Genomic DNA, 21,476 nt, shown 5'->3' with positions numbered 1-21,476 from the left:
GCCTAAGTGGCCTAACAGCCATATTTAAAACCTTTGTAGGGCACCCAGTCCCTTGCAAATGTTTTAAAACATTTGCATTTGTTGGTTCATGCAATTTTTTTAATTTAAAAAATAAAAAAAACTTGTTCATGAATCTTTGAACCAGTGGTTCGATGGTTCAAAAAAATAAAAACTGGAACTGAATCATCAGAATCCAGTTTCGGTTTCGATTCTGACCAATTTCAATTTTGATGGTTTTGGTTTCGATTTTGCATGGGCTAGTTCTAAGCCAGTTCACGGGCTAAACCAGCTCATGGCCAAGACTAAATGGGACATAGTTGATCCCGAGAGACATGTTATGTAGCTTAAAGGTTTCTAAGCTTACAATTATAAGATGCAGGACTCATTATCATCTTAATGGAAGTTTAGTAATAGACTCTAGATGATAAACTCTATGTTGGGTCGAGATAAGGGAATATTGAGGTTTATGTAAAAGATAATAGTAGAGTCTCTTACTTTTAGAGTGACTTTTCATTCACTTCCTTACTTTTCATATGTGTAAGTACAAGTGATCATGATGGTTATAAGACGAGCAACAATCAGCAAGCATAAAGGTAACATGAGGGCATTTAAGTTATTTCCATTAGTGTGATTCATGTTTATGTTGTTTTATGTTCAAACTATGTATTGGAGTAAATTTGATGTACTAGCTACACATTTTATCTATCTTATGGATGACAGTAATGATTTATGTGTCAGACATTTTTTGATACGTTTCCACATAATAATGATAAGAGGTTATTTTTGTAAATTGGTGTTCATGGATGATATATGAATGAATGATTCAAGATTTTAAAGGTATGCATGCTCATTTAGCTAAAGTGTCTTCCTCTAAAAAAGTAATACCTTTAGAGGGGCTATTACACCAATGAAGATCAAAACGGAAAATGTTTGGTGACTTTAAGTAGCCTATTATATGTGATTGAATCAATATCAACAATACCATAAATTCATAATTGCTTTTAAAGAAGAAAAACATTTTTCTTAAATATCTTATATTTAATTCCCTATGACAAATAATGAAGTCACCTAACAAATGAAGAAGCTAACCACAATTTATTTGTTCAACCAATATCTTATTTTTATTATATAAGTTCTTTATTCACATCCTCCTTTTGAGTCCTCTCATTGTCTAGTAGGAGTGAGCAAATAACTCATTCGGAACCAGAACCATCGGGTACCCAAAGGAATGCAATGGAAAACAATAGCCTTAGGAATTTTTATACTTTTGTAATGTCAAGCATGATTCAAGAAATTAGTCAATATAAAACAGGTACAAATTTGAATGAAACTATTAATAAGTAATTAAACATACAATCTCTAAATTAACGTCTTTCTTATCTAATAAAATGCGGTGACATTGCACCCAACCTCCATTAACATGTAATGATTTTGACGATATACGTTCTTTTTCAATCAGAATGACATGCCAAACTAATGAAATCTACAAGCATCACACATCTCTAGGTGACAACAACGTACTTTCGTTATATAAACCAAAGAAAATATAGAAGAGGGGGATTGATCTTTTGGAGCATTTTTATTTCTTCAATACTACTAAACTTTCCTCAAAGATATCTGCCATCTCATTAGCATCTTGTTATCTCCCATTGAATACAATCCCCAAGCAATCTTCCAAAACTCTCAATTGCTCTATTATATTTCTATTTACATGGACATTCTCCATAGCACTCTGATAATATCTTTCACATAATCTATTTGGATACTCTAGTCTAATAATATTTTAAACTTGGTTAGAGTTTTGAATTAAGATAAGCTACAACCGAACCAGTACAAACCCACCGATTCACGTGATGTGAGCATAAAAAATTGAGGAACTCGAGACCTAACATATTAGGTATGTAGTCGTTAAGGATTCAAACTCAGTATTTTGTAAATGAAAATTAACATGCATTGCCGCCAAACTAAAATCAATTTTGATTAATTGTAATTCAAATTTAATATTTAATAATAAAATAAAAAATTGTTTTGAATTAAAATTTTTAAATTTATTTAAACATTACATCGGTTTGATCATTTCTCAACCAGTTAGCTCATTGGTTGACCCAAACCAGTCCCTTCACTGTGTCAATGTCTAATCTAAATTTGAAACATTGCTCCCAATGTGGGACTAAGACGGACTACTATTACATGTAGAAAAAGTCCCAAATTTTGACACAAATACTTAATGTCAACAAATTTAAAGAATATCCTAAAACCCCCAAAAGTTCATCTATTTGACAAAATATTCCCCACCGGTTAGTTTCCAAATAAGATAAATTTATACAAGTTATTTGTACGCATAGTTTTATTCTTAGCCTCCAATAGTTTAACATTTCTATCTAAGATGTGTGCACCCTGCCAATTTTCTTTACCCCATTAAATAGTGATGGTTAATTTAGTATTAACCATTGGACCAAAACTCAAACCTGACTCCCAACAATGGCTAAGTGACACCGTTCCATCCGGTCACAACTCCATTTAGTTATACATTGTTGTATTTTTTTATTTAATTTGTTTTAACTTAATTGGATATTAAAAAGAAAATAAATTTTTTTTTTAATTGATAAGATTGGTTAAGTCCCAACAATGGCAAGGATGTGTATCAAACCATCAAACGACAATTTTTTCAGTTGTTTGAGAACATTTTGCTTCAATCTTGTATTATATCCACAATACTCATGTCATGGTTCGACCACCGATCAAACTAAGAAAGATTTAGACCAATCCCTTGAATGGGTACTGAAAATTAAAAAAGAAAAACCCTCTTTGGGTAGCATGCTTAATGGCAAGCAAGTTATTAAAGTCTTAAATAAGTATATTCACTCCAATGTATGGATTGAGCCAGCCTTCATATCTCTAAAAGTTTCAACTAGTTTCTTATGTAACAATGCACAAGTGATACTTCCGAATAAGATTACAACAGAAAATTGCAGAACAATTACTATTTAGGACCAGAAGTTCTACTCCAAGGTAAAATGTTGTTATTTCAGCAATTGCTGGCCTTGACAACATGAAGAAGAGGCAATGCCACCATGTAGGTGGGCAGTGGATGGAAGAACCGTCTCAAAGTTCGTCCTAAAAAAAAAAATACATAGATTTGTTAAACGAGCATATCGGTTTCTGGATTTAAAACTAAGTATGATGATTTCCATTTTCAGGTTTTCATGTTGTAAATCTTCTACACGGTAGATATAAGGGTCAGAAGAAATCTGTCCATGCTATATGGGTACATAAAAATCAGTTTTTCTAGGGAAAAAAAAATGGGAGCTGTTATGAAACAGATATCTCAACTCATAAGCATTCAAATGACAAGAATAAAGCAGAAATGAGGCTTACATGATAATCATCCATGTAATCGCGGTGATGCTGCAAAAGAAGTAATCCAATTTAGAAACTACATTTCTTTCTTTAGAAAAAGGAAAAATGAATAACAACATCTGAAGATATGGAACTATTATTTTTTTTCTACTAAAGTGAATGAACTCTCAGATTCTCTTATTAAAATAACTAAACTTTCAGATTTTTTTATAGAAGAGACCAAACTTTCAATATTTCTTATTAAAGGTACTGAATAAAAATAATTAAGATTGTTCATTTTGTTTTGTTTTAGAAGTAAGGTAATTAATTTGATACCTTCAATAAGAAATAGCAAAAATTTAATCTTTTGAATAGAATAATCTAAAATTTAGTCCTTTCAATTAGAAAAATTGAAAATTCAGTACCTTAAATTAAAAAACAAAGTTTGCTCACTTTAATTAAAAAAAATGTGATAGTTTGATATCACTAAGTGTAATTATCTCAAACAAAAAATTAAAGCTTCCAACAAATAGTGTTCAGTGCAAAGAATTTTTGTAGTAATAAGGCACAAACCTTTCTGTATCTATCTCTGTAGCGATCCCTGCGTCGATCGTAGCCCCTCTCTCTTCTCCTCCTTTCACCTTCCTCTCTCGCTCTTTGAGCTTCCTGCACATTTCAAGGGCTCAAATGACTTAAAACTAATAAACAAAGCATACAGTTGAATGTGAATAGTTCAGTAAAGTATACAGTTGAATGTGAATAGTTCAGTAAAATGAGATTATGTCTGCATAATAACCTCTTCCTCTCTTGCTTTCCTGATTTTCTCTGCTTCCTCAAAAGCCTCTTTTTCAATCTGAAATATCAAACAGAAGTTAGGAACAGGCTCTTAACAATGGTCCATTTGATAAAAGAATGTGTGGGACACACCTCTCGATTGTGGAATACTTCTTCTACCACTTTTTTTGCATACTCTGGTTCATCACAGATCAAAATATTGTCGAATACAGATCCAGCCTTAACCTGCAGTCAACCATGTAGCCCAAGTCACTCAACTAAGAAGAATGCGTTTATGAATGGCAATGGGATGGGGTGGTGGGGCTGAATACCCTAATCCCCATCCCCAAAAAGGAGGCCTTTCCCTAAAAGGGAGACCTTTTTCCATCCTTGCCCCTTCCCCAATGTGAGAATGACAAGGAATCTCCATCCTTGGAAATTTTCTCTCTCCTTTCCTTCCCCATCCCCATGGAAGAGAAAATGAAACATAGATTTAGTCGATTAGGGTTAACTTTATATAGTCAGGACATTCATGATATTCAGAAATTTTAAGGGAAATTTTGTATTTCAAAATTTAGAGGATATGTAAAGGGGGGACAGGTTAGGTTAGGGCGGGCTGGGGATATAACTATCCCAGCCCCTGTCCCAACCGCAAATGCAAGGATTTTAACAATCCTGTTCCTATTAGGAAATCCCCTCCCCACTGGGGAGGAATGGGTAAGGGACCCGAATTAGAAGGCCAAATCACCATCCTTAAATAGAATTTTATTGCAACATAAAGATAAATATATTTCTCAAATTAGCATGTTAATACTCATATTTAACAGTCCTACCTGCCAAACTTCAATACCAACATACTTGATAGGTTTAAGCACATAAAGATCGGGATCATCTTCAAACTCTGCACAAGTGGAAAGTGTTTTTAATATTTTGTTGAAATTTTTTTCTTGAATTGTTAAAAAGGATACAGTATATAAAATTACCTGGATTATCAATGTAAGGAATCTTCCATTTCCCTTTGTAATTTGGATTCTTGATTCTCTGATGTGTCCGAAAAAAGTTGAATTGATTAGAAATTAGAGAAAAGTGTCAAGCTTCAATCTTTCAATAAACGTACAACTGCATACCTTGGGCTTCCATGGTCCTTTGTATGCTGGATTTGGTATCTTTGGTGCTTTCCATATACCATCATCTTCTTCATCCCAATTTTCAGGCTGATCAGGGAAAGGGAAACAAGAGTTAACTGGTTTTGTTGATATTATGCAAAACAGTCTTCTGTGTGTATCTAGGACACCAAGGTTCAATCTCAAAAGGCCAGGAAGCATTCACAAACGTGGCTTTGTTAATATTATCATTTCATTAGGATTTACTAACCTCCTTAGCATTGGGGTCTGGTATCTCTTTCGGAATTGAATCGTATCCCTATAAGACAAAATTACACATAAATAAAAGTGATTTACCCAGTGCAATTGCATAACACATGGATGACCAGTAAGAAAGTACAAAGAAGTTTAATACCTCAGGTTTTACAGCATTAGGATCATCGATATATTCTCTATCATCCCAATCTTTAGGCTGTGAAATATGGTAAACAATTACCTCAGATTCAGTAATTGAAACAAAAACAGTCGGAACTTAATACAATGAGAATGCCGGAAGCTAGAAACAGGCAACGAACACTAGAATATGTTTACATCTATGGAGTTACTTGATATTAAATGAGTTTCAAGTTGATCAGGATACCTTTTTAGCCTTGACATCTCTGATTTTCCGTGGAGGAAGAATATCCCAGTCTGTATACATGCTTCCCGAATCCCTTTCTCGATTGTCAACAAGAATGCTGTAAGAGGCATCAGGCCTAAGAATAAATGTGTAGAAGTGAGTTAATTTGTCCGTTTCACACTCCAACTCCTTCTTGATGGGGTAATTCTGGCCCTGATAGGAGAGGATAACATGGAGATGCTTCTTTTGTGTGCCACATATATCCGGTCCAAACATAAAACTGTACAAACAAATTCTTTTAGCACAATTTCCAAACTGTGTTGAAGATCTACAAAAACTCGATCAACGAGGCAGAGGAAGGAAAAAAAGCTTAGAAACAGCACAGAAACTAACTGAATGCTTTAGAATAATGAAAAAGATTTGCATACTTGTTTGTTACTAATTCATGTAGGCTATTTTAAAACACCTATATGGTAAAGAATGGAACCACCATATCAACAATTCATTTTATTTTTCTCACTATAAGTATCTCTAAGCCAGCCAAGTGACCTGTATAATATATGTGGTCAAATTTCTACAAGTGCACATGATCACTCTCTCAAGCTCTCATTATACGACATTCTCCACTGAGGTTAAAGAAAGGCCCTCTAGCTCAACACTATCACTAGAGACTTAAAAAAATGATAATTTTGTCTCCAGTTATTTTCTTCTATTTGAGATCATAATGGTGATATGCTTAAAGAAAATTATTTAAGTTAACAAATTGGTGCCAAATGAACTTAAAGCACAGAGAAATTTATTTTCTAAAATTTGTATAAAGAAACTACACCTGTATGGGGTGTCTCCACCAAATTTCTTTTGATTGACGTATCCAGAAAGAAGCTTTATGTAACCGCCACCACATTCAATCTCTTGCTCAAATCTTATAGAATATTGTACAACCAGTGTTCTGTTCTTGTTGGTAAACTCTGGTATCTTTGCTGATATGGCATAGTGTTTGGCATCGGTGTGAGTCTGAATGCCTACAACATTAGAAAGATCATAAGAAAGTTTATAATTGTACAGAAAAATTAAGAATATCAAAAATAAAGGAGTAGGGGAAGCTATTTATCCATCCAATTTAATCCCCAATAGTTCCCACAAATTTTCCCTTTATAACTCCTACTTGGTGACAAGTAGGGTGCATAGGACATTTTCAGTTCTGTATCAGTACAAGTCATTAACCAGTTTTAACAAAATAACAGCAAGAACATTGAAATGTCATCTGATAAAGTAGAAGCAAGTGAATATAAGCAACAATTGCACGGATGTCAGTGGAAATGATGATGCCACATAGGAACAAGAGGTGCCAAATAGAGACAGACTTGAAGAGTGGAGGAAGCACCAATGATGTGCTATAGAAATGGTGGCAGGCATGTTAGTGGTGGGGCATGTTTAATGCACAATGCAGTGTGGTATTAGGAAAGAAGTGGCAGCAGTTAGCATTTCAACATTGCAGAGTTAGTGTAACAATACATCCAGAGTGATCATCAGGACGGCGACTTTAGCAGGAGCATGTATATAAGATAGAAAAGAAAAGTTATTAAGAAGATGGTATTGACACTGACATCATTGCCAAAATTCTGATGGTTAGAATCTAAGCAGGTTCAAAAACCTGAAAGCAAAGACAACTTTGATACAGTGGAAGGATGTTGATAGAATGAAACAAATACACCCAGGAAAGTTCTGATCTCAAAGAACCTCAGTAATTACTTATCCATAACCACAACAATTTTAACAGGTAGCAAGCAATATAGTACATCAACACGCTAATCTTAAATTCAATCAAAACAATACAGGGTATTATGGAAGTTAATCAGCAACTTAACATTGGGAATATACCTTTATCATCTGGATCTCCACTCCACTTTCCAGCTGTGTGCTTGAAGGTCCCAGCTTTTCCTTCAGCTCGTTTCCAGTCGGATTTAACCCACCGCGATTGCCATCCCTCTGTTTCCAATGTCAAATCAGAAACCAAATTTGTTTATTAAAAAAGAATCAGCGCTGAGTATGTTTCAGTGCACTAAACTATTGCAAGCACATTCCATTGAGAACAACCAAGCTCAACTCACTGTGATTGTAAAAGTGTAGCCCCAAAAAGTATACAAAGACCCAAAAGTGTAAAATGAAACACATCACTTCAAGCCGAAAAGAAAGCAACTCTTAAAAAAAAAAATTGAGTTCAATTACATTATAGTCGCTTCTAAAATCAAAATTTTCCTTTCAATACTCAACCAGGAAACAGACTAAAGATGTACAATTCAACATAAACAGACATTAACAGGGAAAAATTAAAATAAACTCCTAAACTGCATTAACCTGCCTTGATGTTAAGATTTAGAGGCTTGTTATAAATTTTAGTGAAGTTTATACCAAATTCAAAGCTTCTCAGAAAATTGCTGCCTATTTTTTTAGAATAAAGCAGAGATGGATTCAATTTGATCCAGGCAGAGCCAAGCCCAGGCCTATCTTGGGCTTGGATTGAATCTTTATAATACCCAACACAAGTTCGAGCTCCTTTAAGCTTGTACACAATATCACCGGAGGACAGCCAGCAGATGAACAGTATGTAAACAGTGTCATTAAAGTCGATGTAGAATCAAACTACAATACTAAAGCTCTGACCCGAGATTAGCTCATTCAAGCTGAGTTATAGATTCAAATCGAGCCAGTTCGGATCAAATACGCCCCTAGACTAAAGTTTCTTCATGTTAGAGCCAAAATTTAAAAAAAGACAGAAACTAAAACAAACTATAAAACAAAAAGTTATGAAGACGGTAATGTGAAAGAGACAGGTCAAAAACAATTAGAGTTGACTGGTTGACTTCGATTTTTTATTTTTCTTTTTCCATTTTTTTAGTTTCTCATATTCTTCCTCTACTTCAATTTAACAAAATCAAGGCACAAATTAATGAAAACACACTCAAAATTCAGATAATATATTTAAATTTCATTTTCATTTTCCTACTGTTTCCCAAGCAGCCGAACAGATTTTCCAGTCACCGAAGAAGAAAAAAATAGAGTTTGTTTGCAGCATAGTCCAAGAAAAAACAGAAAACATTCACTGTCCTGCTTATTCTGAGCAGCCAAACAGAACTTTCGAAGTGCAAAAACCAAAAAAAATTTGATTGCAGCAGAGTTCAAGAAAAATAAAAAGATTAAGCATTTAATTTTCATTCACTTTCCCGCTGTTTCTAAGCAGCCAAACAGAGTTTACAAGGCCACAAAAAAAAAAGCTGATTGCAGCATAATTTAAGCAAAAGGGACCCAAAAATCCAATTTTTTACTTCAAATTTTGAAATTTTTTTCCTCTCACATTTACTCAGCAACCAAACATCCACAACTCCCTTTTCTTTTTTAACAGATTAATACTGAAACAGAGCACTCTTACGTTAGTGACGTGGCAAAATAAGCTAGGACTGAAATTAATAAATAAATTGTTTATTTAAAAATTAATAAATAAGAAAAAAAATAGAAAGGTACAAGCATGTGAGGCATGAATCAGTGAGAAACTTTACCGTCAAAACGCTCCTCGAAAATAATTTCAGAAAAAGAAAATTGAATGAGAAGGGAAAGTACAAGCAGCTTAAGCGCTGAAACAAGCTTCGCCATTTGTGTATGTGCCACTGGCAGAGGACATTTAGCTCTTGAGTGAGAAGTCTGCCTAGTTATAGAAACTTTGCTAGACTGTTGCCCTTGTGTTTTGGAATTAATTACATTTTTGCCATTGATTCATGAACATTTTGGGGATCCCTCTAGTTTTTGGTTGTGCTAAGTAGACCCCAGATTCATAAATAGTATCAAATTTCTTCCTAATATGGGCTTGAGAGGTGAGCAAAGCATTTTGACATGTAGCTTGCTCTTATAAAATTTGGGGTTCAAGTATCTTACGTATCTACGCCGTTAAAAATCCTAATTTCTCATTTTCTGAAGATTGTAGGGTTTGGTGAGTATTTACAATGATAAGATTGATTAAGTATACATTGTTACATAATCAAGTTTCAGAAGCTTGTGACATTATAAACACAATGAAGATCTCTTTCTCGGTATATTTATCTATTTATAACCCGCATTCAAAACTATGTAGAAAATTAGTTCATCATCTTTTTTATCATTAATTTCCAATTAACAAAATTGTCCAAGTTTAATAACTATAATGACGGAATTGATCTTAAACCCCTCTTCCAATTTGTTAGGAAATTAGATTCGGGGGATAACTGACTATTGTTAAAAAGAGGGAGTTTAAGGTAAGGACAGAAACTATAAGGGCTTTATGAACATTAATGGGGTTTTGCAAAAGTGCATATTGACCCATTTTTTTTAAATCAACTCATTAATGGTAGGGGCCTTTTGAGGACGATAGCCAATGAGAAATTAGCAACACGTTGCATTGTCCAATTGTTTTTTTTTTTTCCAACCCACTTTCTTTGTTATATCTCATTTTATTTTGTTTGCCACCAAGGTTACGGAAATCAAACCAATCAATCGAACTAGTTCGTTCAAGACCTATTGGTCAATCTGATTTGATTGGGCGATCTAATGAAATACAAATTTTCTCGTAATAGTCCAAAATTTTAGTAAATACAATCAACGGCACTTGGAATATATACATGTTTTATTTTTTTTTTTTAAAATGTAATTAGGGGTGGACGTGAATTGAGACAAATCAAGCTTAAATTGTTGTTTAATATAAATAAATTGAGTTTAAATTGAAGAAATTTCTGTTTAAGCTCAACTTAAGATTAATGTCTTACTAATATCATTATATCGAAACTCTCTTCATTCACGATTCTTTTTATTCTTTTTCAACGATTTCTTTGAATTCGAACGATTCTTTTTCAATGATATTTTCTTCTTTTTTTTCTAATAACTCTTTTTTTTCTCTAATGAATGGTGATATAGTTCACTAATATAGTTAACCAAACTCGATCTCGAACTAACACTTGTTCAGAATCAATTCGGCTCCAATTCACTCCTGAATACATTTATGAATAAGTGTGTGTACCATTTTAAAAAATGCAAGTAAAAGTGGTAAAAAAAATTTATTTATTGCTACCGAAGTTTTGTTTTGAAAAACGAAAAAGTAATCTTTACTTTTATTTTTTTATTACTCAAAAAGCAATAAAAAATTAAAAAAATACAGGAGTCAATGAGATATTATTGTCTTACCAATAGTTTAATAAATCAGTCTGGACAACCAAACATTTAAACCGCATCCATTCGCGGTCTGATTGGATAAAAATTTGGATTTGACTTGGTTATTAAAATCAATAATAAAAATTTAATTTTTTAATTTAAATTATATATTTAACAATTAATTATATAAAATTATTTTAAAAATATTAATTTTATCTATCCAAAAAAAAATATAAATAAATAATTAATAAAATTATATATAAATAATTTAAGTATATAAATAATATATTATTATATGATTAAATAATTATAAATAAAAAATAAAATAATATTTAATTATATAATTACCATTATATATAAATAATATTACTTATAAAGAGTTACGCGCTTTTGTAAAAATTTCTTACTTCTACTCCGCATGCTTGACTTGGAGGTCAATCTGCCCTAATTTTCCACCCAAAATATCATAGTAGAAAAGAAGAAATTAATTTCTAGTCAACCTTCAAGTCAAGCTTGTAATTTCAGTATCCTTCAAAACACATTCTAGGAAACTTGTCACGTTACTGTTGTAAGGTTTTTCTCTTCCTTTTCTTTCTCAAAAAACAAACCCTTCTATCATCCTTTCTACATTTTATTGCGAGTTTGCTTTTTCGATCTAATCAAATTTGGATTAATCTCACCCAAATAAATAACACTCTGAATCTACAGATCAATCTCACAATCGTTATAGAAAAATTTTGAACTTATGTCTTCATTATTGTTTAGATATCTTCATTTTTGTAATTCAAATAACCTCGTTAAAGCAAACTTTTGTAAGCATTGCTTTGAAGTACATGAGCTTATTCTATGAGTAATTTCAACGAGGACAGAAAATGATCTGAGGAGTAATATTATATACATTAAGAATAAGTATAAATATTAATACAAACACATAAGGTTATTTTATTTATTTTATCTTTAATTTAAAATCACTCAATTACATAATGATACGTTAATATTTATCGATATTCTTAGATGAAAAATGTTTTTCAATGTATACGATCTTTGTTATGTTACAATATACTCCTAAAAAAAAATATTTGTATCAAAACTTCGTTATATACTATTAAAATCTCACAAAAAAAAAAATTGTGGGCTACATTTTAAAGCTGAAGGAGGCTGGATTGAAATTTTGCAAACGTAAAGGGGTATTTCAGTAATTTTAAAGAATGAAGACTGAAGAATTGACTAGAGAAATTTCCAAGTCTTCTCCTTAAACCCAAGTCTACGGCAACGATGAGAGGGACCTTCCACATTCTGTCAATAAATTATTTTAATTGAAATTGAATTCACAGTGAGAGTCACGACCAATTCCACTAATTTCTTCATCCAATCAATTCCCTTTGTGACATGGAACCTAATATTTCATTGGATGTGATATTAGGTAAAATTACTCTTTTACCCAAACTCATGAAAACGACACCCGAAAGGTATTCAATAAAACGACTAGTTATTTTATCAATAATCAAACGTGTCACTTTTTCATAAATCAAACGAAAATGTGGATCTTATATCGAGATAATAAGAATTCTACTTAATAGTTTAACTCTTTGATATTTACAAGATTATCAACTTATATTTATCCCGTCTCTATATAGAAAAACCAGGGACAAAACCAAACCCCTTGATCTGAAAATTTTTTTTAAATTTTAGGTCAAACTCATTTTTATTATATATACTTGAATAATTGGTCGAGTTTGAGTTTGTTTGGTGTAAATGTGAAATTTGTTTATTATAAGACACTCGGATTTAGTGCAGTTAGGGTTAGATTCGAGCTGAATCAAACTCGAGCTCGATTCGATTTACATATAGTTGAGTTTGAGTTCGAGCTCAAGTTCATCAAGCTCATGAAAGTCAAGCTCGAATTCGGCTCAACTTGTTTTTCTTTATTAAAACGACATCGTTTTAATATATATTAGTCAAAACGACATCGTTTTGTATCAAAATTTTTAATTGAAAAATTTGACGAGTAGCTCGAATTCGACCGAGCTCGTATAGGGCTGACTTATTTTAGGCTCGTTCGAATTGAGCTCGAACAGGTTCGGTTCAAGTCCAACCCTAAATGTAGTTGAAGGAAATTTGTGTATCTTGTTTTGGGGTTAAGATATGTAAATTAGTTTATTTTCTTGTCTACTCAATTTGTAATTTAAGTAGATAAATATTAAAAACAATGAAATTTTCAATAATTAATTCATATGTATATGATTGTTAAGAGGTCAATAATAGGATTAAAGAAAAGCTTATGTGTAACCCATTTCTTCATTCTAATATATTGGCTTAAAATTAAAAACAAAATTTATTATTATTTGATTTTACAAGATAATGAGTTTTTTTATGATAGATGTAAAATTTTTCATTGTTTGAGTTTAATATATATTTTAGTATATAAAGATAGAAATTATAATATAAAAAGAAAATAATTGAAACGATTTAAATAATATTTCAATATTACAAAAAAAAATTTAAAAAGGGTAAAGTTCACATACTATATATTATCATCTTCTATATAAATTGTACTGCTACAAAGGTATAATAAAAGTAATATTGTAAACTTAAAAAATTTATAATCAATTTTATCGGTAAAATATATCTAAGATATCTTTATTTCAACTTTTATTATGATTTAAATCTTAAGTAGAATAAGATATTATCAATTTACACTTATACATTCCAAACTTACTATATTTGTTTGATAGTGTTTTGCATTTTAAACCAAATTTGAGTTTAGCTCAACGTGAAAAAAGCTAAACTCAAGCTCTACACAACTCACATCAAAACAACATCATTTTAACCATTTTGAATTGAGCTTGTTGAGTTGTATTCTGTTATATAAGGAAGGTTATCAAAACATATTAGGATAAAATATATTTTTATGAATTTGATTTGATTTATTTCCTTTTATACCTTCTTTGTAATTATATATATTGTAATGTTTTGTACTCTAAATTAATAAGAAAACAATATTCTCAATTCATATGGTATCAGAGCCTACATCACGCATTTAAAATTTTTTGTTCTGACGTTCTCGACTTAGTTTCCAACGAATCCAAGTCCTTTCTCCACTGTTTCTTCGATCACTGTGCTTTTGTTATTTTTCGATGATTGTGCTTATACCAGTATGATCAGGATTCTCTCGCCGACACATCTGTCAAAGCAGCATCATTATTCGTCGTTCCACACACCGTTCGATCTCTTAGTATCTTCTAACGTCAATCTCCTGTTTTGGCGACAGTGCGACAACACAGCCTCTTTTGTTGAACTTAGACGACGCTAACGAGTCCATCTGTGGTGAATTTGTAGTCATCCGACATCGGAATCTGCTGCATGCGCCGATTGTTTATCCTCTTGAAACGTGATCTTTGATCTACTGTTCTAGTGCAAATGGAACTACACTGTCGCCACCAATCGACTCAGTAGAAGTCGGTGGTCAGTTCTATTGAAGACCCACCTCCACTGGTTGCTCCTCTGTTCCTCCTCTGTTCACGCATTCCAAAGGCTTTATTTCACGATTCAACAGTCTTCTAATCAATTTGTAGGCCTCAGTTTCTCCATATCTTCATTTTTCTCCAGAAAGCTTCCTCTATTCTCTGATTCGTGATTCACCATGTTTATTAGAAGCTTTAAACCAGGTTCTCTCTTTTTTTGTTAATTCTCTTCCAATGATTACTACAAAAAAATTAATAGAGAGCAATAATTATACTTCATGGGTTGTATTTGTTGAATTATGCTGCATAGGACAAGGTCTTGAAAACCATCTTACTAAAAGGGTTGAAGATATTACATCTGATAAAATTGTATGGACTAAAACTGATACTTTATTATATAACATGTTATGAAATACCATTGATCCTCAACTCCATTCTATTTTCAAAGCATATAGGACATGTAATGATATCTAGACTCAAGCCAAACTCTTATACACCAATGATATTCAATAGTTATACTATGTTGTATCAACTTTAGTCACTCTAAAACAACAAGGCCTAAGTATGTCTAATTTTTTAGGTCAGATGGCATCCTTAAAGACTGAATTCAATTTATTGTTTCCCCCTAGTAAAACTGCAATTGAAGACTTAGCGCAACGAGACAAGTTTTTTATGGTTCTTACATTGACTGTAATTAGTCCTGATCTTACTCATGTTCAAGATCAAATTCTTGCGAGTGTTGTTATCCCCACTCTTGATGAAGTTTTTGCTCGTCTACTTCGTATGTCTTCCTCAAGAGTTATGACTGGATCTTCTGGTTCCTCTAATTTTGACTCATCTGTCCTTGTCTCCCAAAATCAACAGTCAGGTGAGGGTGGTGGTCGTGGAAATCGATCAAAGTGCAATTATCGTAACAAATGGGGTCACATAAGAGACAAGTGTTATAAGCTCTATGGTCGTCTTTCTCGAATTGCTAATATTGTTCAGGCTTCTGATTCTCCTATTGACTCCTCTGGAGTGCAGTCCCCACCATCTTCAACACTCACAGGTACTGATCGTAAAGATTATCTCTGATATCAGAACACAAAACAATCTTCATCTTTTGTTGCTTCAATTGCTCATCTAGGTAATTTAGTTGTATGCATCACTCACTCTTCTTCTTCCGAGCCATGGGTCATTGATTCTGGTGTCTCTGATCACATCTCTGGTAACCCCTATCTACTTTCTCACTTTACTAAGTCTACTTCATTACCTATTGTAACATTAGTTAATAGACTATCGTTACTACCAAGACAGTAGGTTATGCTCATCCTCTTCCACTCTTATCTTTGGAGTTTGTCTTTGGAGTTTGTTTTTTATCTCTCTAACTGTCCATTTAATCTTATTTCTATTAGCAAACTTACTCATTCCCTAAATTGTATAATTACCTTTACTAATGACTTTGTTCTTATATAGGACCGCAGTACGAGCCGAATGATTGGCACAGGAAGTGAGTCACAAGGCCTCTACTGACTAAATCCACCTGATTTTATAGCATGTGTCGTCACTAAGTCTCCAACGCTTCTTCACAATTGTTCGGGTCATCCTAGTTTATCAAAACTACAGAAGATGGTTTATGGTTTGTCACATTTATCATCCTTTAATTACGAGTCTTGTTAGCTTGGAAAACATGCTCGTATATCATTTCCAAGACGTGTCAATAATCGGGCTACATCACCTTTTGAATTAGTCTATTCCGATATATGAGGTCTTAATTGAGTCATGTCTGTTTTAAGTTTTCAATATTTTGTTACATTTATTGATGATTATTCACGTTGCACTTGATTATTTTTAATGAAGAATATATCTGAATTATTTTCTATTTTTGAATCTTTTTGTGCTGAAGTTGAAACACAATTCTCTACTACTATTCATACATTACGTAATGATAATGTCAGTGATTATTTTTTCGCTCCCTTTACTAAATTTTTTGCATCTAAGAAAATTCTACATCAATCCTTTTGTGCTCATACTCCACAACAAAATAGAATTGTAGAACGTAAAAATTCGCATCTTATTAAAACTGCCCGTACTTTACTCATACATAGTCATGCACCTTTTCATTTTTGGGTTGATGTTGTTCTTACTGTTTGTTTCTTGATTAATAGAATGTCTTCTTCAGTCTTGTAGGATCAAGTACCTCACTCTATTTTATATCCTAATTAGTCATTGTTTCCTCTTCAACCTTGTTTCTTTGGATGTACGTATTTTGTTCATAATTTATCTTCTGATCGAGATAAATTGTATGTTCGTTCCATTAAATATGTTTTTCTTGGATACTCGTGTCTTCAAAAATGTTATCGATGTTATTCTTCTACTACACGTCGTTACTATCTTTCTGTAGATGTTATATTTTTTTAATCTTCTCTTTATTTTTTGTCTTCTTCTCAACTAGACAAGTTTCCTATCATAAAAGTTTTTCCTGTTTGCTACATTGTTCCCCTACTAAATTCACACTCTTCGACTAACCAGTCTTCGATTAGTGCAGAGCTTACACCCACTAGTTATTCTACAGGTGATGGCCTTGCTTCTCCTTCAGGTGAGACAGTCTCTCCGGACCCGATGCACCCACTTCCTGCTCCAGAATCCTCTATCCTTGCGGTCTTACCTTTTGATGATCAATTTCCCATCGTTATTCTCAAAGGTATACACTCAACTCGTAATCCTCATCCCATCTATAATTTTCTGAGTTATCATCGTTTATCTTCACCATACTATGTCTTTGTATCCACTTTATCCTCTATATCTATCTTTACTACTGTTCATAAGGCATTATCTAATCCCAGATAGCGACAATCAATGGTGGATGAGATGTCTACTCTGCATGATACTAATACTTAGGAACTAGTTCCTTTGCCTCCTGGTCATTCAATGGTTGGATGTCGGTGAATCTATACTATTAAAGTTGGTCCTGATGGTCAGATTGACAAATTGAAAGTGCGGTTGGTTGCTAAAGGATACACTCAGAGATACGGTCTTGATTATTATGAGACTTTCTCTCCGATTGTCATTTTGTGAGAGAAAAGATTTTGTCCTGTTGTATCTCTACAAATCATGTCAGTTCAAATGATCAACTAACGGATATACTTACTAAATCTCTTCGAGGGCCTCAAATTAATTTCATGTGTAACAAGTTTGGCGTATATGATTTATATGTTCCAGTTTGAAGGAGAGTATTGAGTTGTATTCTGTTATATTAGAAAGGTTATCAGAGCATATTAAGATAAAATATATTTTTAGGGATTTAATTTATTTCCTTTTATGTCTTCTCTGTAATTGTATATATTGTAACGTTCTATACTCTAAATTAATAAGAAAACAATATACTCAATTCATAAAGCTCATTTAGACTAGCAAAACTATCAAGTTGGACACCCTTAAGCTCAAGCTTAATAGTACCACACCCCTAAACTCAAGCTTAATAGTACCACACCCCTAAACTCAAGCTTGAGCTAGCCTAGAAATCACTTGTTTTGGGCTTGATCGAGTTAAGCAAACAATCGAGCTCAAATTAACTCGACTCAAATTCAACCATAGTTCATGTAAAAAAACAAAATTTGAGTTAAAAATCACATGCCAACAAAAACAGAAATTAATTGTATATAATATTTCAGAAAAAAGCAAAAAAAAGAGAAAAAACATCCACGCTCTTAAAGACTTCTAACAAAAAATGTCCTAAATAATTTTATTAGAATGAAATGCTAGCGGAACCAATTTCAGTTCAGGGCATTCAAACATTACAATTTCCTTCCGTTAATTCAAAAGGTGAGCATCGTTGACACAGCAAGCTCTCAAAACAATTTATTTCAACAGATTCATATGGAGTCAAAAAAAAAAAGGGCATTAAAAAAATCATTCTTTAAGAAACATATGAAAGTTCTACGATTCTAATGATGAAAACAAAAATACTGAGTAATACTTTCTCCCTACTTGGCTTGAGGGTGAGAAGCAATGAAATCTACCACCAGGTTGATGCTGCTGATCTTGTCTGATTCATTGTCTGGAATCTCAAATCCGAATTCTTCTTCAAGTGCCATCACAATCTCCACAGTATCCAAACTGTCTAAACCAAGATCGTTTCGGAAATGGGCATTTGGTGTAACCTGCAGAAAAGAATCACCCGAATCCACAATGATTTCCTCGAACAAGGGGTATGAAAAAATTTATGGATGACAAAACAGCTGTTTCGTAAAGTTAAAAAGTTCTTGTGGCTAAAGAGTATAAGAAACAGAAAAGTAACATAAGCATGACATGTCAAACACCCAAAGTACAAGATCAGAAACCTAAAGAGTTATAATTGAACAAAGGAATAAGACACTGGAGATTAATCCCTCCATTAGGTGATACATCAGCAATTGACAAGTGCTTACATAAAACTTACAAGCTATAGCTGCCTATGCAAGTAAATAAGCATCAATGACTAGAAAACATACATTCACGGGATGCAAATAAACAACTCCAGATATTGTAAGCTTATTGATCAAGGATATTGAGAAATATGGTTTAAACCACGTTTCAGGCCTGCTGACAGACTCACTTGGGTCCATATGACTACTGACTGAGCTGAAGACATTATAAATATGTTTCATCCCTTCCATGCAATTGTTACAGGATCCTCAAAAGACTTCTAATGTCACCAAAGATCTTAAACAAATAAAATTTGGTATAAAACTTCAGCATTTAACAGAATATGTGAACAAAGATTTCAACCACTTTATACTATATGCTATTGTTCTAGTCAGACAAGAATTTATACATTCTGCTATCATTCCAGTCAGAAAAGAAATTATTCATACATGAATTCTTTATAACAAACAGGGTACATTTTCTTTTTACAGCTAAAATGTCCTCATAAAAGAATGCTACACTCCATGAAATCCAAATCCACCTAGCAATTAAGGACTAGACCAACTCCACACCATTGGTTCTAAACCCAGAACAAGTGAGCTGCATAAGAAGCAAAAGTTCAAAACCACTTTAAAAAGCATCAATATTGCAGTTCATATACTTTCATTTTATCAGTACGAATACAAAAAACATTACTGGTATATGTATCCTGACGTTACCAAATTTAAAAGAATTTTATTCTCACAACAGTACCCAGATAAAGAATCCAACAAATCCTGTAACATAACAGAACCCCGCAAAACAAACAACACATACAAGAGGCATATGGAAACAAAACCACCGCACACTACACAAAATGGCAAAATAAAAAATCTTCTAACTAACAAAAATTTCACCTTTGAAGTTCCAATTTCCCGACTTCAAAAGGCAAATGCAATCAAGTGGTAGTATTATTTAAAAAAAAAAAAAAAAAACCTACATTTTACCTGGGAACTAACCCAATAATCTGCTTATAAATGATAAAAATCCAAATCTTGGCATCAAACAACTCACTTGGAAGCATCAATTTCCAACTTCATACGCTACTAAATGTTGTTTATTATTTTTATTTACATTTATATTTGTTACCTTTAAAGTATCAATTTCCCGACATCATAAGCAAATGCAATTAAACAGCAGTTACAGAAATTCACAAATCTACGTTACATTCTAAGTAATCCAATAATGCTACCACTCTGCCTATAAATTATAAAATGAATTCTAGGCGATAAATAAATCACTTGGAAGTATCAATTTCACAACTTCATAACCAAAATACATATTTTTTAAATTACATTTATTTAATTTATTTTTTGTTACCTTGGAAGGGTCAATTTTCTGAAAGTTTTTAACGACGGAAACGACGCGATCGGTGACTTCAGATTTATCGAGGAAGGAACCTCGGACCTCCTCGGAGAAACGACGGCGTATGGCATTGAAGGAGAGGGAGAAGAGGTTGGTGGCGGTGGTGCGAGGGTTTCCAGATACTGTGTTTACGTTCACTCTCACGTACTTAAGCAAGGTACCTCTCGCCGCCATTTTGATTATTATTAAGACGAAGACGAACAAGCTTATCGTGCTCTGTTTGAGAAATAGGGTTTCAACGAGAGACTGAGAAAGATAATAAATAGCCGTTGTGAGGGGAAAATTTCGTCACCTTATGCTGTTTGCGAATTTATTAGGGAAAACAAGTAAAATTTATGATTATTAACATCTAAGGATTTATAATACTTTGTCGTGAAAAACAATATCATAATCTATATGTGGAAAACAATAAGTCTCTTTCTCTCTGACATTACCTCTCGATTTCGGTTATTCTCCCGATGTCATGCTCAATTATCTTCAGACGAATCATTCATCTAAAGATGAATTATTTGTCTAAATAACAAATGATTCGTTTAAATGAATCTTATTCGTGAAACGATTTATCATCGTTCAGATAAAGATAAAGATAAATCGTTGTCAATAAAAGATAATTTGTCTGCATCTTTTTTCCGATGACGATGAATCGTCAAAACGAAGATGATTATCTGGAGATAATTAAGTGAAACGCTAGGAGAGATGGTCAAGAAAGAGAGACAACACCAGAGAGAGAGACATCGTCGGGAGAGCATTGAAGAAGGCGGTCATTAATTAAAAAATTGTTACTAAAAAATTGAAACCCTAAAGGGAAAATGTAACTTTTCAAAACTTAAATCTAAGGGGGAAATTGTTAATTTTAAGATTTCAGATAGAAAATGAGTTTAAGTTTTATTTTTTAATATCACTAGTTAAATAACAATTTTACCCCTAGAACTAACAGATTTTGTTAGTTTTAAAAACTTATAAATAAATATTTAGATTTTTAAAATTTAGTGGGTAAAAATTTAGAACTAGAGTAAACCTTGGGTGGGAATATGTCTTTTGGCCTATATAAAATTATCAAAATGATCGATGTATCATATAATACAATACATATTATCGATATAAATTAATATACTATTTAAAATAAATGATAAGATAATAATGGTATATTTGTTATATTTTTTATAATGATGATGCAATAATTAATTTTTTATTTTTTTATATTATTTTTAA

The 21,476-nt window shown here is 32.6% G+C and overlaps 2 protein-coding genes across 2 annotated transcripts; both read right to left on the bottom strand.

Annotated features, from left to right (window-relative positions):
* Positions 1–2,788: 2,788 nt before the first annotated feature.
* On the bottom strand, positions 2,789–9,508 carry LOC123201454 (calreticulin-3-like). Its single transcript, XM_044616972.1, has 14 exons — positions 9,393–9,508; positions 7,717–7,824; positions 6,665–6,857; positions 5,857–6,115; positions 5,632–5,688; positions 5,488–5,535; positions 5,241–5,327; positions 5,097–5,154; positions 4,947–5,014; positions 4,267–4,359; positions 4,136–4,192; positions 3,913–4,005; positions 3,379–3,408; positions 2,789–3,117 (listed from the first exon to the last, which is right to left on the bottom strand). The coding sequence occupies exons 1-14, from the start codon at positions 9,484–9,486 to the stop codon at positions 3,106–3,108; spliced, it is 1,257 nt and encodes a 418-aa protein (XP_044472907.1). The 5' UTR covers positions 9,487–9,508; the 3' UTR covers positions 2,789–3,105.
* Positions 9,509–18,171: 8,663 nt separating this feature from the next.
* LOC123203847 (acyl carrier protein 2, mitochondrial-like) lies at positions 18,172–20,597 on the bottom strand. The gene is made up of 2 exons (XM_044620299.1): positions 20,220–20,597; positions 18,172–18,616 (listed from the first exon to the last, which is right to left on the bottom strand). Exons 1-2 carry the CDS (start codon positions 20,436–20,438, stop codon positions 18,440–18,442), a joined length of 396 nt encoding a protein of 131 aa, XP_044476234.1. The 5' UTR covers positions 20,439–20,597; the 3' UTR covers positions 18,172–18,439.
* Between the last annotated feature and the right edge of the window lie 879 nt (positions 20,598–21,476).

This window comes from Mangifera indica, chromosome 2 (genome assembly GCF_011075055.1).
Source record: "Mangifera indica cultivar Alphonso chromosome 2, CATAS_Mindica_2.1, whole genome shotgun sequence".
NCBI lineage: Eukaryota > Viridiplantae > Streptophyta > Magnoliopsida > Sapindales > Anacardiaceae > Mangifera > Mangifera indica.
The sequence above is the reverse complement of the archived record's forward strand: the minus strand, read 5'-3'. Positions and strand labels throughout refer to the sequence as shown.